At 46.6% G+C, this 15,586-nt stretch overlaps 1 protein-coding gene and 1 long non-coding RNA gene across 6 annotated transcripts in view; one reads left to right on the plus strand and one right to left on the minus strand.

Moving 5' to 3' along the window:
• Tmc5 (transmembrane channel like 5) overlaps positions 1–15,586 on the plus strand; it is an 89,002-nt gene that overhangs the window by 22,618 nt on the left and 50,798 nt on the right. For 2 of the 3 annotated variants that reach the window (XM_076550873.1, XM_076550872.1), the window contains exons 2-4: positions 3,415–4,259; positions 6,565–6,680; positions 10,871–10,960. In XM_076550873.1, the coding sequence (XP_076406988.1) occupies positions 3,490–4,259; positions 6,565–6,680; positions 10,871–10,960 (976 nt within the window). In that variant the 5' untranslated portion in view covers positions 3,415–3,489. Of the gene's footprint in view, positions 1–3,414; positions 4,260–6,564; positions 6,681–10,870; positions 10,961–14,760; positions 15,289–15,586 lie in introns of those variants that run through there. The other variant, XM_006985690.3, reaches the window with a different exon arrangement.
• Positions 848–14,711, minus strand: LOC121831370 (uncharacterized). Of its 3 annotated transcripts, XR_013044375.1 has the most exons (4): positions 14,459–14,711; positions 12,918–13,131; positions 2,107–2,202; positions 848–1,791 (listed from the first exon to the last, which is right to left on the minus strand). It is a non-coding gene; the product is annotated as an uncharacterized LOC121831370 (long non-coding RNA). The 3 variants fall into 3 exon arrangements; XR_013044377.1 differs by lacking the exon at positions 2,107–2,202; XR_013044378.1 differs by lacking the exons at positions 848–1,791; positions 2,107–2,202 and adding an exon at positions 5,825–7,242.

The following is a 15,586-nucleotide window of genomic DNA, read 5'->3' on the forward strand; positions in this document are numbered from 1 at the left end:
GTCACTCGTCTCCTGTCTGTTACAGGGACTACCTGTTTCTTTAATCATGTCCTGGTCTAGTCCACAGCTCCTAATTCTTCTAGAAGTTACCCAGGGCTCCATTATACAGAAGCACCAACGTTGCTTTCTTTCTTTTTCTTTCTTCCTTTTTCTTTCTTTCTTTCTTTCTCTCTCTCTCTCTTTCTTTCTCTCTCTCTTTCTTTCTTTCTTTCTTTTTCTTTCTTTCTTTCTCTCTTTCTTTTTCTTCCTTTCTTTCTTTCTTCCTTTCTTTTTCTTCCTTTCTTCTTTTCTTCCTTCCTTTCTTCCTTCCTTCCTTTCTTTTCTTTTCTTTCTTTATTCTCTTCTCTTTTTTTCTTTTGAGATAGAGTCTTGCTGGTTAGCCAAGTCTTACCTCAAGCTCACAATGTAGCCTAGGCTAGCCTGAAGCTTGTGATTTTCCTCCTCTGCTACCAAATCAAGCATCACAGTTCCCACACCTCCAGCCTTCATTTCATTTTCAGTTTAGGAGTAATATATTGACAAATATGTACACAGGTCTTAAGTGTACAACTGGACAGACATCTATACACACACACACAAACACACACACACACACACACACACACACACACACACACGTCTATACCTCTAGGTATCTACCACCCAAGAATACAAGATCATAACCCAGCTCCTTAGGGTTACCCTCATGGAAGATCCTACTCATTGCCTGGCTCTTTCCTTCTCTGTGTCCAGTATTCCCACTAAAATCAGCACATGTTACTATTCTGATCTTGAACTTGGATGGATTTATACAGCATATGCTCTGTTGTGTTTGACCCTTTTATCTGTGGAAGTCATCCATGCTACCTCATGAACCAAAAGTTCAGTCTTCTTTATTACTGCATAGTGTTTTATCCTGTGAGCATGCCATAATTCATTTTCTCTTTCTGCTCTGGAATGACATCTGAGTTTTCAATTTTTGGGGTGCCTTGATAAAAAGTTTCTATGAAGGTCACATGACTTGTCATCTTTGGGTGGATATATTTATTTCTCTTGGGCTGGTCTACATATATCTTTTTATTTCCCGAATATACTAGTCCTTACTTGGATGTAAGTTGAAACCTTGGCCTTATGTAGCCCTTGTGAGTTCCTAGCATAGACATGGTAATTGGTACAAGGCAACAAATGAGTTCCAAACCATGTTAGGAGAGATAATTTGCAGCAAAGCACAGCAGTAGGTCTTCATGGCAAGCACTCCAGTGTGTCTAAATGTCCCTGCTTGCAAAGGTCATGTTGTAGTCGAGATTCTTCTGTTTCAATGGCCAACAATCAGCAACTTGACCCTAAATTATGTCAAAAAGGGAATGCAATGACCCAGACATGTGGTGTTCACCTGCCTTGAGGTGTGACTGGATCCAGCGGCTGCACACACATCACCAGCACTCTCCTTTCTATGTTTCTCTTGGCCCTGCTCTCTCTCTGTGGGCATCACTTTTAGCAAGCCTTCCCATTGGTGACTAGTGGAAGCTTCAGGCTTAAATTGCCTGGCTATGATTCCAGCAACACAAAGCTCCTAGGATTGACTCTCTAGTTCTGCCTGGGTGATTTGCCCTCTCCTCGGTCACGTGATCTGGAAGAAGACAATCTCCACATCCAGCCCACAGGGGCTTGGTGTAGGGAGGGGTGCTACCCAAGGAGACGCGTTTCCACAGCAGAGAGCAACGGACACCAGGAAGGAAGAAAGGGGAGGAAAGCTGATTCCCCTGGTGCTGAGCAGAATCGAGTCAGCCCGTAAACGTTCCGGGGGCACAGCTGAGGGGAGAGAGTTAATATTTTCTTAAGCTTTGGTTACTCAAAGCCGGACCCATGTCATTTACACAGAGATAAACTTGTGTAAGTTTGCCAAGCTTTAAAAATCTTATACTTCCTTCTTCGAAGGCATCCGCATTTACCTAATCATTCAGGCGTCAAACAGCGGAGGTGTGTTTGTGTTTTGCTTCCCTTACTTCCCCCTACAGGCTTAGCAACAAACCCTGTTGGCTCTTCTTGTGAACTTTCTCCTCTGTGTATTATTTTCTTCTTTACCCCCACTGACACCACACCAGTAGCTCCAAGCTGAGCTCTTACCTCCTTGGAAGAAGAGCATCTTCTCCTCAGCAAGTCCAGCCTAGATCCTTCAGAACTAATGGAATATGTGAGCCCACCCATTACTGAGCCAAAATCCTGTATCCAAAGAAATGGTGGATGTTAATTGGTTAGGCTGGGGTTACATGATCATTGTGCATTGTTGTACAATGCAGAGTTTCTCTATCACCTGCGCTAAGTGGGAGTGGGGAAGATTTCTAGAAGAAATTGAGGCATTGTTGCTAGAGAAGGGACATCTAGAGAAAACTTTGTCACTTGATTAGAGAGTGCTCCCCATCTGAAGAGCTCATAGAACTGATAAAGTCACATTTTCAAACAATAACGGATCCCAACTGGTGTTCTCACCCTAGCCTTCTGTCTCGGTTCCATAGACTAGTCTTCCTTTGCACACACGTGCTGATTTGTGCCTTTAACTCTAGAAACACAAGATCAATCAAAATTTCAAGGTTAGATGCAGTGGCTCACACCTGTAACCCCAGCATTGGGAGGCTGAGGCTAGAGGATTGTGAATTCCAGACCAGCCTGGGCTACACAGGGAGACTTGTTACAAACAAACAAACAAACAAGTAAACAGCTCAAAGATGTTCTGGTTCTGAGGGCTGGGACGAAGCTCGATTGGTAGAGTACTTGTCTAACTTGCACGAAGCCCCCCATGGCTTAAGCCAGGCATCTTAGCACAAGTCTGTAATCCTTGAACTTGAGCTCAAGGTCATCCTCTGCTACATAGTGTGCTCAAGGCCAGCCTGGGCTACATGAGACTCTGGCTTAAAAATTATTTTGTTTTTTCTAGTCTTTGGTTAAGACCCCCCCCAATCATACAGATTAATTATTAAAGATATAACTGTGTTTGTAGGTATCAATATCTTGAGAAAAGACACAGGTTTATTCTCCCCTCCATAGTAGTCTGAGCTCTGTGCTTTGCTCAGGGGAGTTGCCCACAGCTCAACTCCCCATATATTATGCTATTGTTCCTATAGAGAGCACTGTCGTCCTCATGACCCAAGACCACTGTTCAACAGCTCCATGCTGGCACACAGAAAGTAGAAAGCTGAGAAACAGGGGAATGACTTCAGTCCTCTAACAGTATGACCTGGAAGTTATAGATAATGCTTCTGCTGGCCTGCCATTGATCACTTTCAGAGCCTCCTCCTAGGTGTGGGGAGGCTGCAAAATGCAGTCACTGTTCTCAGCACCTAAGCACCTAATTATCAGATATTGGAAGAAACCTAGCAATTTATGCAAGGGAGGAAGAAAAATAACTGACCTTTCCCTTCCTTTTTGGCTTTTTAGGTTAATAAAAAGGTCCCCGAGTTGCTCCAGAGGCGGTGATGCTTTAACACAACTGGTTGAAGACTCTACAGCATCATGTCTTCCTTTCACAGGAACAGCAGCTTTGAGGGACATGCTGACTACTCTGGCTATTCAGGGTTTCAAAACCATACACAGGATCATCTAGAATTTCCAGGTTCTCTGGACAATCCAGGCTTCCACCGTCCCAGGAACAACCCATATTCTTCCGGCTCTAGAACAAATCCAGACTACCCCAGCTCTCTAGTGGAAGCAGATTATCCCGGATCTCTAAGTAACACAGACCATCACAGCACCAGGAATCCTTCATTCTCTGCACATTCCAGAACAAGGCCAGACTATCAGGAGTCTTTTCCTAAGCCAGACTATAATGACTTCCAGAGCAATCCCTACCGCACAGGCTCATCCCCAGAGCCTCACTACCCCGGCTCTCAGCACCATCCTGGTTTTTCAGGAGTCAGAAGCAGCATGAACTACGCAGGTTCCAGAACCAATCTAGGTTATTCGGGATCCTGGGAAGAACCAGACTACCCTGGAGCTCAGGGCAACTCTGACCATCCTGGCCCCAGAGTCAATTCCAACCTGCCAGGCTCCAGAAGAGATGTAGGTTATGCTGGTTCCAGAATCAATTCTTACTGCGACACCTTGGAGGAACCCGATTACCCAGGTGCTGAGAATCAGCCAAACTCTCCCCGCTTTTATGGAGAACCAGACTATCCTGGTGCTGAGAACTCAAAGAATGCTCCAGACTTTTGGGGAGAACCTGATTATCCAGGCTCTGAGGAAGATCATGGTTATGGCTCTTCCAAACTGGGAGTCATCAGGAGGTAAGTTCAAGTCTATGCCCCACATTGGGGTACTCATCAAGGCAGTGGGAGTTGGTCCACTGGTTTCAGTTAGGGACATACATTGATTACCTTTGTGTCTAAAATACCCAATGCAAACAAACAATGCCAACAATTCAAGCCCATGGTGTCTTGGTACTATGCTCTTGGGCAGAACGTTATGTCCACAGGAATATGTGGCAGAGGAGAGCTGTTCCCATCCTGGTGTGTGTGTGGGGGGAGTGAAACTGGGTGGATAGTTGGAGGTGCAGGGACAAAATTCCTCCCCCAAGGACCCACCCCCAGTGAGCCACTTCCTCCAGTCAGATCTCATCTCCCAAAGTTTCCAGAAACCCCCAAACAGTGCCACTAGCTGAGGATCAAGCATTCAGCTCACCAGTCAGTGTGGGATAAAGGATTTCAGCTTTGGGAATTTTTGGTCACTGTTATCTGGTATAACTTTAGAGCTTGACAGCATTATCTGGGTGCCATAGCTGGGCCAAATCTAATTTTCCTGGGCTCACTTTTCCAGAGGTCATGTCAAGAACATACTTCTTTTTTTGATTAGTTTATTGTTGTTAACCTATACATTTTGCCACATGAAATTTTAACTGATACATGTCTTACTTTACATGTACCAATTCAATTATAATATTTATAAATTTGAGTTCTTTAAAAAATGGCTCTCTTAGAAATGGTTTTACATTTCCATAATGTAAGCACTTGGGAGGCTGAGGCAGGAGGATTGTGACTTAAGGCCAGACTGGGTTATATAGTGAGACCCTTTCTCAAAACAAGGAAGGAAGAAAAGAAAAAAGGGGGGGTGGAGGGAATGAGGGAGGGAGGAAGAAAAGAAGGAAGGAGGGAGGGAGGGAAGAGGGAGGGAAGGAAGGAAGGAGGGAGGGAGGGAAGAAGGAGGGAGGGAGGGAAGAGGGAGGGAAGGAAGAAAGGAAGGAAGGAGGGAGGGAAGGGAGGGAGGAAGAAGGAGGGAGGGAAGAAATAAAGGAAGAGAGGGAGAGGAGGGGAGCGGAGGAGCGAGAAGAAGAAAGAAATAACAAGACTCCAGTAGCTTGCATTTATCTCAAGGAACAAGGACACAGGACTTGGTATGCAGCTATCAGATAAATGTCTTTAGGACCTAGGTAGTGGATCTTCAGGACCAGGCCACAGATGTTACCTCTGACCCCCTGAGTCACCGTTCCAAGAGCCACCCTGATCCCAGCAGTCCTCTTTTCATCTTTCACGGATCCTCCTAACCTGGGAGCCAGGCTGTGCCCCTTCACTTATGGACTGAGGAACAGAAAGCTACACAGTGCCAACACAAGAGCAAGGTGCCAGCCTGTGGGAGCCCGTTTTCGGGTTCCTCGTGGCTTTACCCAGCAGGTCCACATAGAGAATGATTAGGACCACGGGCCTGAGTGCAGGTGTCTGAGATGGTCTGCACTTGGCTGTGCTGGGGGAGGAGGTCTTTTGCTCCACCCCTTGGCGTCTCTATAAAAACCTTGGGGCAGACAGTCTGGGCGTTGGAAAAGGTTCCAGGCCCTCTCGAGGCTATCCTTTATTTTCTATCTGTTTATCTCCGCAATAAATCCTTCTATCTAATATTTCCTGCTGCTCACACTCAAGAAAACTCTGGGGAGCTGTGGGGTTGGTGGGTAAACGCCCCACACCAGCCCCAGAGCAGCTGGTCCTGCTACTGTTCCCTCTCTACCTCAGAGCTGTGCTCCAAGTGACTTGACTTTAACTGTTCACTAGAATTACTCTGCTAACTGGAGTCCTTCAAAAATAATATAAGGAGGGTTATAGCGAGGGCTCAGCCATTAAGAGCACTGTAAACAACAACAAAACTGACATAAATTAAAGGAGAGAAGATGTATTTGGCTCATGGTTTCAAAAGTTTCAGCCCATCGTGGAGCAGAGAGTGTGGTGAAGTAGAATGCTTCACGTCTTGGTGGCTAAGAAGCAGAGAGATGAGGAGAGGAAAAGAGAGGGGAGGGGCAGGGGGAGGGAGGGAAGGACGGGGGAGGGAGGGAGAGAATACACATTCAGGTTTGTTTTTCTCGGTTCCTCTTTGATTTCATTTGGGGTCCCCTTATGGGCAGTGCTGCCCTCATTCAGGGAGGGTCTCCTCCCTTAGATAATCCTCTCTGGAAATGACCTTCATAGACACGGAGGTGTGCCTACGCATTTCCTAGGCCTTCTCAATCCAATCAAGGTGATAATAAGACGGACCAGCACAGATAGCCATCCTCTGGGTAGTTCATGGTGTTCAGCAGAACATATTCAATGGGATCCCTATTTCCTGCAGGAGGAATGGCCCCTTGGGCATGCTAAGGAGAGAGAATGAAGACTACCCTGAAGGCATTGAAATGGCATCCATGGCGATGGCAGGTCCACAGGCCCACTCTCCTAGAAATGGCTATGGTAAGTATGTGTTAAGGTGGCATCAGTGTCCCAGGAAGAAAGCAATGGCAATGAATTAAGGCATGCCACAGCTGCGACATTGGCTCCTCCTCCCCTCGCATGCCCTGGCATGCAGGAAGCCAGGTACATCACTGAGAATCAAAGAGGAAGAGGGGAGGGGAGGGGAGGGAGGGGGCGAAGACAGAAAGGAAGGGGGGGAGGAAGAAGAGGAAGAGAGGGGGGAAATGGAAGGCAGCAGAGAAGGACCATCCAAGACAGCACAGGATGCGGGTGCTGTGACGCTCAGGAGGAAGGTTAATAGGCTGGGGTGGGTGCTGGGAATGGTTTTGAAGGCAGCAGAGGGGAAGGGATGGGGTGCATCTCTCTGTGAGTGGATGCTCCTGGACTCATGCTCTGTGTGAAAATACCACAAGTCAAAATGCATCGAATCCACTATGGAACCTCCTCATTCAGCACCATGCTGCGCTGAAGAATGCTATGAGCTGTTTCCCTTGGTGATGTGTGGTCTGTCAGGGAGCTGCAGGTCACTGCCGCTACTCAGCATCATGGGCCAGGCAAATCTCTAGAGAGGAAATTTTCAAATTTATCAGGGTGAGGTGGGACACTTGTAATCCCAGCACTCTGTGGGGGGTGGGCGGAGGGCAGGAGGATCAGAAGTTCAAAGTCATTCTCAATTACATAGTTTGAGGCCAGCCTGGGCTACAAGAGACTCTGTCTCAAAAATTAAAAAATAAATATAAAAAAGGAAGGAAAAGAGAATGTTGCAATTCAATTATTTTTTATGATGTTGAGTATTGAACCCAGGGCCTCACACATACTAGGAAAATATCTAGTTTCCTATATTGCTGAGCACATTCCTAGCCTTTAAAGTAACAGATTTGAAATCTGGGTGTGGTGGCTCCCACCTTTGATTTCATCACTCGGGAGGGCAGAGGCAGGTGGATCTCTGTGAGTCTGAGGCTAGCCTGGTCTCCATATTGAATTCCACAGCAGCCAAGGCTACCCAGAGAGGCCCTGTCTCAGGGCACAACAACAGACAACTGCAGTTCTGAAAGCTGATTTCCACGGAGTCTGTATCACTTCCCTCCCCCACAAAGCTGAACAACCCCAGGTGGAGTTGTAGTAATCCGGGGGCATCTGTGCTGCTGAGAACACAGGCTGCCAGGAACTACGTCTGCAGAGGGCGGGGACACTGATTGCTCCGCCCAAGACTATCATAAACATGTGCAAACATGTGCGCTTTGCGTTCTCAACAGAGACAATGACAGTCCCAAGGAGGAGGGCGAGGGAGTTTTGATAGGTGTGGGGGATCTTACTGTTCGGATGTCCTAAGCACAGGCACACACAGAGCACAGAGGCAGCTATCAAACACAGCTGTGACAATAAAATCTCACAGGAAGGACAGTGAGGGGGAAAGATCTCCAATTTTGCTTAAGGGACAAACTGAGGCTCAGAAGGAAAATGCCAGTGTCCCTCGACCACTGATTTGACAGCCAAGAGGAATCCAGGCTGACCCAGACCGTGACTCCCTGTTTCCCATGAACTGCTGCTGGGTAGTCAGGGCAGACATGGGTGGATGTCTGACCATCCAGCTCTAGAGGACACTGGAAATTAAAACTCTTCAAAGACAAGTTAAGGGCTTGGGGAAAGGTTTGATGGGTAAATTGTTGGCTGTGCAACCACGAGGACCTGAGTTCAGATCCCCAGCCGCCATGTACAAACCAGTGCTGGGGTGGTGCAACCCCAGCAATGGGGGCGGGGCACGGGCAGATCCCTAGAGCTCCACAGCCAGCCGGGCTAACTGAATAGATGAGCTCCAAGCTCAGAGAGACCCTGTCTCGAAGAATAGGGTGGAGAGGTGACTGAGGAAGACATCTGATGTCAATCTCTGAGCTACACACACACACACACACACACACAATGAAAAAAGTCAACAGTGGCTTCCTTCTCTATAGGACAAAGGTCCCAGAGCCAGCCAACCCCTGGGTTCCCAGTGTCCCTCCGTTGTGGTAAGCTATTCACGTCTGAAGAACTCAGAACCATCTGTGAGTCCTCCAAGGCTCTCGGTGATTTTCCTAGTGTCATGGTCCCTGGCAAACAGTAGATGTGGAAGAAATGCGAATTGAACTAGTAACAACTGTACTGAGTTGTATCTGCTATCTTTTGTGACAGGAATGCTCCATAACAAACAAACCCCCAAACCTAGAGGGTTGTTTTTTCACTTGGTATTTTGGTGTTTTTTGTTTGTTTGTTTTGAGACAAGGTCTCATTATGTAGCTCTGGCTGTCCTAGAACTCACTTTGTAGTCCAGGCTGGCCTGGAATTCACAGAGATCTGTATGTAGTTGGCATTTATTTGGGAGCTACCAACCAGCTCCCAAATAAAGACACAGAGACTTATTATTAATTATGAATGCTCGGCCTTAGCTTAGGCTTATCCCACTCACTCTTTTAACATAATTTGACCTCTTTCTAGCCATCTACCTGCTGCCCAGGTGAGGTTCAGGGCCTGGCTCTCTTGAGTGCTGCAGCTGGTGAGGGGCAGGATCAGCTCTCCCAAGTTCTGCAGAGGGGTGGAGGGGGCATCTTTCCCTCACCCACACCAGCACATGGCAGATGAGGGGAGCAGGGCCAGCTCACCCACGCTGCTGAGAACAGGATCAGCTCTGCTGTGTTGCCCAGGTGAGGTATAGGACCTGGTCTCCCTGTAGCTGCAGCCAGTGAGGGGAGGAACCAACTCTGTGCAGCCCTGTCTCTCGGCCTTCAGTAACAGAAGCCATGGACATCAACACAGACCGTGGCTGCAGCAGGGCCACAAACCCAGATATGGGCCTTGGCCGCAGCTCGGGCCCACACATCACCATGGCCCCAGGTGGTAAGCAGACCACCCACCTCAGCCTGCTCCTCGCCACCTTCACCTTTTCAGATCTGCCTCTCTCCACAGGGCATGAACCATTCTCTCTCTCTCTCTCTCTCTCTCTCTCTCTCTCTCTCTCTCTCCACCTTATATAAATTACTCATCATAATAGTGCCCAACCTTGTTGTGCCGGGCAGGCCCGTGTTTTCTCGCTGTGGCAGGCCACCAGGGGGAGGTGTGTGGGTCTCCCCCTGCTCAGTTTTAATGGCTTATTTCAGTGTCACATGTCTTAGCAGATGGTTCTACCAGCAATCCTGTGTGAAAGTCAGATTGTTATCCCCATTTTACAGATTGTGACACTGAGGCTCAGAGGTGTTAAATGCCTGGGGCAAACAGCTGGCAGATAACAGGGCTGAGAATTACTCCCAAGCAAGGGGTTCTAGAGCCTCTGGCAGTGTCCCCTTCCAAAGTGCCCTCTTCTATGTTGAGTCTGCCTTTCATCTTTAATGCGCATTGCATAAACATATGGGAATGTGACACTGTCCCACACATGCAGAGAGTGGACTCTGTCCCGAGGAAAATCAGGCCACACTTACTCCATGTGCGGTCACAAAACATTACAGCCTCAAGGAACCTTTGTGCTCGCTTTTACAAGCAGTTTCAATGTGACTTATAACTTATTAACGAGTATAATCAGTTATAAAGTGAAATAGGCTTAAACTGTAAGTATATAAACTTAAGTCTATGTGAAATGCAGTTTTGTGAAATGTATTCAGTTACATAAGCATGTCTTTGTGCTGGAATACAAGTATTAATTTTACAAAATATTTTTTGAGATTATATATATACATATACATATGTATATATATACATATATACATACATATGTATATATATACATACATACATATATATATATGGGTGTTTTGTCTGCATGTATGTCTGTACACCATATTTGTGCAGTGCCCTCAGAGGCAAAAGGTGGGCACCAAATCCCCTAGAACTGGAGTTACAGTTGGTTGTGAGCTGCCATGTGTATTCTGGGATTCTGGGAACAAGACTCAGGTCCTCTGGAAGAGCAGCCAGTGCTCTTAACCACTGAACCAACTCTCCAGCCCCTAACTAGTTTTAATTGTATGTTTGTTTGTTTGTTTTTTTTATTTTAATCCTAGTTTCTACCCAGGTCCTTAACCTCCGATCTTTAGGACCTCAAAAGCAAAGTTTTAGTATGAGTCACCACCCTTCCTGGCCACTGTGAGCACATTCAGCCATTATGTGTTCCTCAGTGTCCAGTGGAGAAGGACTGATTGGCCATGTTCCCCTCCCCATTCCAGTGAATTCTGCTTATGAAAGAGGAAGTAGCCCTGCCTGTGCAGATGGAAACCTGCTGCTATGTGAGCGTGATTGGTACACATCACCCCAAGGTAAGTCTTATGAATCATCCCAAAAAAGTCACCCTTGGAAAAGGACTGGGCTCAGGGCAACCCAGGTACTGGAGATGGCCATGTCTTCAAGACCCTTGGCCTTCTAATGGATGCTAAGAACATCTTAATGCAAGGTTAAGAACTTGATGCTTCATTTATCCCTAGGGTTTTCTCCCTGCCTCCCTCCCTCCACCTCTCCCTCCCCACCTTCTTTCCCTCTTTTGCTGTGGGGATGAACCTGGGGTCTTATGAATGGGAAGCACACACTTCATCCTTGAACCAGAGCCTCAGTGCTTAGTTTCCTGTTAGACGATGCATGCTTCCCAGCTAAGCATCAAGGGTACCTTCATTAGGAACCTTCTGGTTGTGGGCTGGGGAGATGGCCCAGTGGGTCAAGGCCTGCTGTGCAGCAGTGAAGACTTGAGTTTGAATTCCAAGAACTCACATACACACACACACACACACACACACACACACACACACACACACACAACGAAGAAGAAGAAGAAGAAGAAGAAGAAGAAGAAGAAGAAGAAGAAGAAGAAGAAGAAGAAGAAGAAGAAGAAGAAGAAGAAGAAGCTGGCTATGATGTCAAGTGTCTGGAACTCAGTGCTGTGCTGTGGGGCAGAGACAGGTGGATCCTGGGAGCTCACTGGGTAACCAGTCTAGCCAAAATGACAAACTTCCGGTTCTGTTGAGACACCGTGTCTCAAAAAATAAGATGGAGAGCGACAGAGGAAAGACATCCTGGCATCAGTCTCTGGCCTCCACACATGCCCACTCACACGGGTGAGTGCACCCATGCACACACGGGTGCATACTTATTCACATACACACACATCTAAAAAAATCTTCTGGTTATAATGGAAACCCAGGTCAGATGGGCATTAGCAGGGAATTTATTGGCTTATGGAGGAAGGGTGTAGGAAAATTTTGCTAAATATAGAAACCACGGCCTTAGAATCCGAAGCCAAGGCGGGGTCTGTTGGACTTATTACTCATCCATCTCTCACCTTTGCTTGGCTCAGCCTCTCTTTAAACTTGACCTTCACAGATGGCCATCAGACCCACAGATGCCCCCCAGCATAGTTATCCTTTAGAGGGAAGGCTTTTCTTTCCTGTTAGCTGTCCAGTGCTATGAGGATTACATGCCTACACTGAAATCAATATTTTTTATCATAAGATAGGGCCATCTGTCTCATGGACAATGTGTTTCTGGGGCCAAAGTCCACTGATAAAAAAAAACCTGGGAAATAATAAAGCAACTTGCATAATGTTGAGATGTGGAAGTATGTAGATCAGTGGAAGACAGAAAGCTTTGTTTTCTTTTTCTTATTTGTATATGTTTGTGTATATGATCTAAATATGTATATGAGTGTTTGGATGTGGTGTGTGTACGTGTGTGCGTGCGTGCGTGTGCGCGCGCGCGCATGCACACACTTATAGAAGTCAGGGATTGACATCTTCCTCTATTGCTTCAACTTACATATTGAGGCAAAGACCCCCACTCCTTAAAACTACATTTTGGCCAGATGTTGCCGCACATAACTTTAATCCCAGTACTTTGGAGGCAGTGGCAGGTATGTCTCTGTGGGTTCAAAGCCAGCCTAGTCTACATTGCAAGTTCCAGGCTAGCCAGGGCAATATATTGAAACCTCATCACAAAAGTAAATAATAATATTTTTATGTATTTATTTGTGTGGTGTGTGTGTGTGTGTGTGTGTGTGTGTGTGTGTGTGTGTACATGTATGGGGGTCAGAGGACAAACCTGGGGGAGTTGGTTCTCTCCTTCTACATTGTTGGTGCCCAGGACTGAACTCAGGTCATCAAGCTGGGCAGAAAGCCACTTTAATTGCTGAGGTATGTTCCCTGGCCTCATTGAAGAGAGTTTTGGGGGATTCCTAGGTCCCATCTCTGCCTCCCAAGCACTAGACTTACAAGAGGCAAACATACTTACATTTACATGGTTATTGGGATTTGAACTCAAGTCTTCAGGCTTAGCTGCTCACACACATCGAAACATCTCTCCTGAAAGATGGAAGGTTTTGAAGAATTAGGAAAGTCTAATTGTCCTCTTGTGTGGCAATAAGGGTTTTACTTACAGACAGAGACCAATACTCCCCGTGGAAGCCATCAGAGAGACATCAAAGAATGCCATCACAACGGCAAGCCTGTGGATAAAGAGGACAGAACGCACAGGGTTATTGCAGTGCAAACTGAGGGACACACACACACACACACACACACCCCGTGACTTAAAGCTATTTCTCTCTGCCAGTGCCATATCCTACCAGCAGTCTCCAGACTCACCCTTCCAGAACTTTCTTAAGCTAGAGTGTAACTTTTACAAGAGATAGATACTGCAGCCTGGCAGGATGCTGTCAGTGAAGCAGAGATTGGCTTTAACTATTGGGGAAAGAATGCCATGACCATTGGACTGCTCTGTCCAGCCAGCATGAGGGTGGAAGAATAGACCCCCAGAGACAGAGGGGGGTGAAGAAATAGAAGACACAGCTTTTAATCTCCCTGTTTTCTGATTTTCAAATCACGTATCAGTTCATTAATAATGAACTTATGGATTCTGGTAATGCCCCAAGAACTCCCTGGCACAGAGCAAGCGCTCGTAAGTACTCGCTAATTTGTGAATGAGTGATGAATGAATACACATTAGCACCTGTTCCAGGAGGGGGCAAAGGAGAAACACTCAAGCTCTGCTTTTCTGGGTTCAGACTACCTCAGCTGGACCTTTAGCTCCACTGCTTTCTGACATCTTAGCCTTAGGCAAAATCCTCTACATCGAGCCTCAGTTTTCTTAGCTATGAAATGGGGTAGTTGTGAAAACTGAATATCGTACTCTGAAGTATCTGCCCTTGGTTAGGGCAGGTCTGGGTGACACCACTGACCACTGTGGGAGGAGATAGGAAGTTCTTGTCTAGTCCTGACATTAAATAGGAGTCAGTGGAGCAAGTGTTTCCAATCCATCTCTCTGCCCTCAGTTTGGTCCACCGGAAAATGAGCAAATTGGTCCAGGTTACTTTTCAGTCAATTCTGTTCACATCTCTGGCACTGAGGCCGAACAAGGGCTTGGTGACAAAGAACTTATTTTTCTCGAGGGACAGGGGGAGTGGAGGGAGCAGGTCAATAGAGAAGCTATCCCATGATGCCCTCAAGGACTGAGTCTCCCTCACTCTGCCCATCATCCTTAGCAAATGAATGTCGACTTAATCGTTTTCAAAACCAAAGGCACAAAGGCAGGCAGAAGGGTGGTGAAGAACAAAAGCCAAGCAAACCAACTTTTTTTTAAAGCCCATTCCTAAAAGCTGCTTTCTCATTGGCTAGAACCGGGTCACATGGCTACCCTTTTCTGCAAAGGAAGCTGGGAGAATCTTAACTGAGCACCTTGTCTGAACAGGAGCTGAGGCTTCTGCCAGCACAAGGAGGATGGCTATTGAAGGCAGACCTGAGATGGTCAAGAGATAATAATAATTATGAACCCACCTGGGTTCATATAGAAATACATTTAGTTATTGGTGTGTGCAGTCTCCTGTGTGGAAATCAAGGAGAAACTTGCAGAGATCGGTTCTGTCCTTCCACCGTGTGGGGATTAAACGCAGGTCATTCGTCTTGGCAGCAAGCACCTTGACTCCTGAGCCGACTTGCTGCCCCAAAATGTGCATATCAGATGATGACTGTAAAACTGAGAAGAAAGCCTTGTCCTGTGATTACAAGTCATTTAGAAGACTCCCCACATTCTGTTTCTAGAACCCCATTGTCTTTAATGAAGGGTTCTGTTTATAATTTCTCACTTAGCTACTGAGGCAGAATTCTCTGTAGGGAAACACGTCTCCTCCTGAGGAAGCCCTCAGGGGATAGAGGCAGGAAGTCATATTGTAATTTGTGTGGCGCTCCTCGTGAATGGAGTATCCTTTTTCCAATGTCCCTGGCGGGCCCAACCATGCCAGTGTGAGTGTTTATGAGGCCTTTGATGGCCAATCCTGTGAAGCACACGACTCATCAGAGGCCAGAAATGCTGTCAGATGACCAAGTAAATGAAATCATCATAGAAGTGGAGAATGTTCCATCGGGAGTCCAAAGACATGTAGCCTCAAATCAGATTTTTCCAAGAAAGTCATCAGCCAACTCCACCTTTGACATGGTTTCATCATCAGTGGTGGACACCATAGACAGTCAGATCTTCAGCAATGGGAATGACAGAAAGCCCCGGTTGTTGAGATTTTCATCTCTGAATGAATCAATTTCTCAGAGCCATCATGGCCCAGAGTCCCTGGGCATGGATGAAACCTGTAGTTTCCATGAAACTGTTCAAGGTATGGAACACTCGGGAAAAGTTACAGAGGTAGCTTTAAGGTTGTCTACAGGTTATTGTTGTTTAAGTGTGTGTGTGTGTGTGTGTGTGTGTGTGTACGTGTACGTGTACATGTACATGTACATATGCATGTGTGGAGGTCAGAGGACAGCTTTGTGAAGTCAGTTCTCTCTTACCTTTCCCTGGGGTCCAGCTTCTGGGGATTGAACTCAGGGCATCAGGCTTTCACAGCAAGGGCTTTTACCTGCTGGGTCTTGCTGGCCTCTGCACTCTATTTTTTGAGACAGGGTCTTTTCCTG

Source organism: Peromyscus maniculatus, chromosome 1 (genome assembly GCF_049852395.1).
Source record: "Peromyscus maniculatus bairdii isolate BWxNUB_F1_BW_parent chromosome 1, HU_Pman_BW_mat_3.1, whole genome shotgun sequence".
Lineage (NCBI taxonomy): Eukaryota > Metazoa > Chordata > Mammalia > Rodentia > Cricetidae > Peromyscus > Peromyscus maniculatus.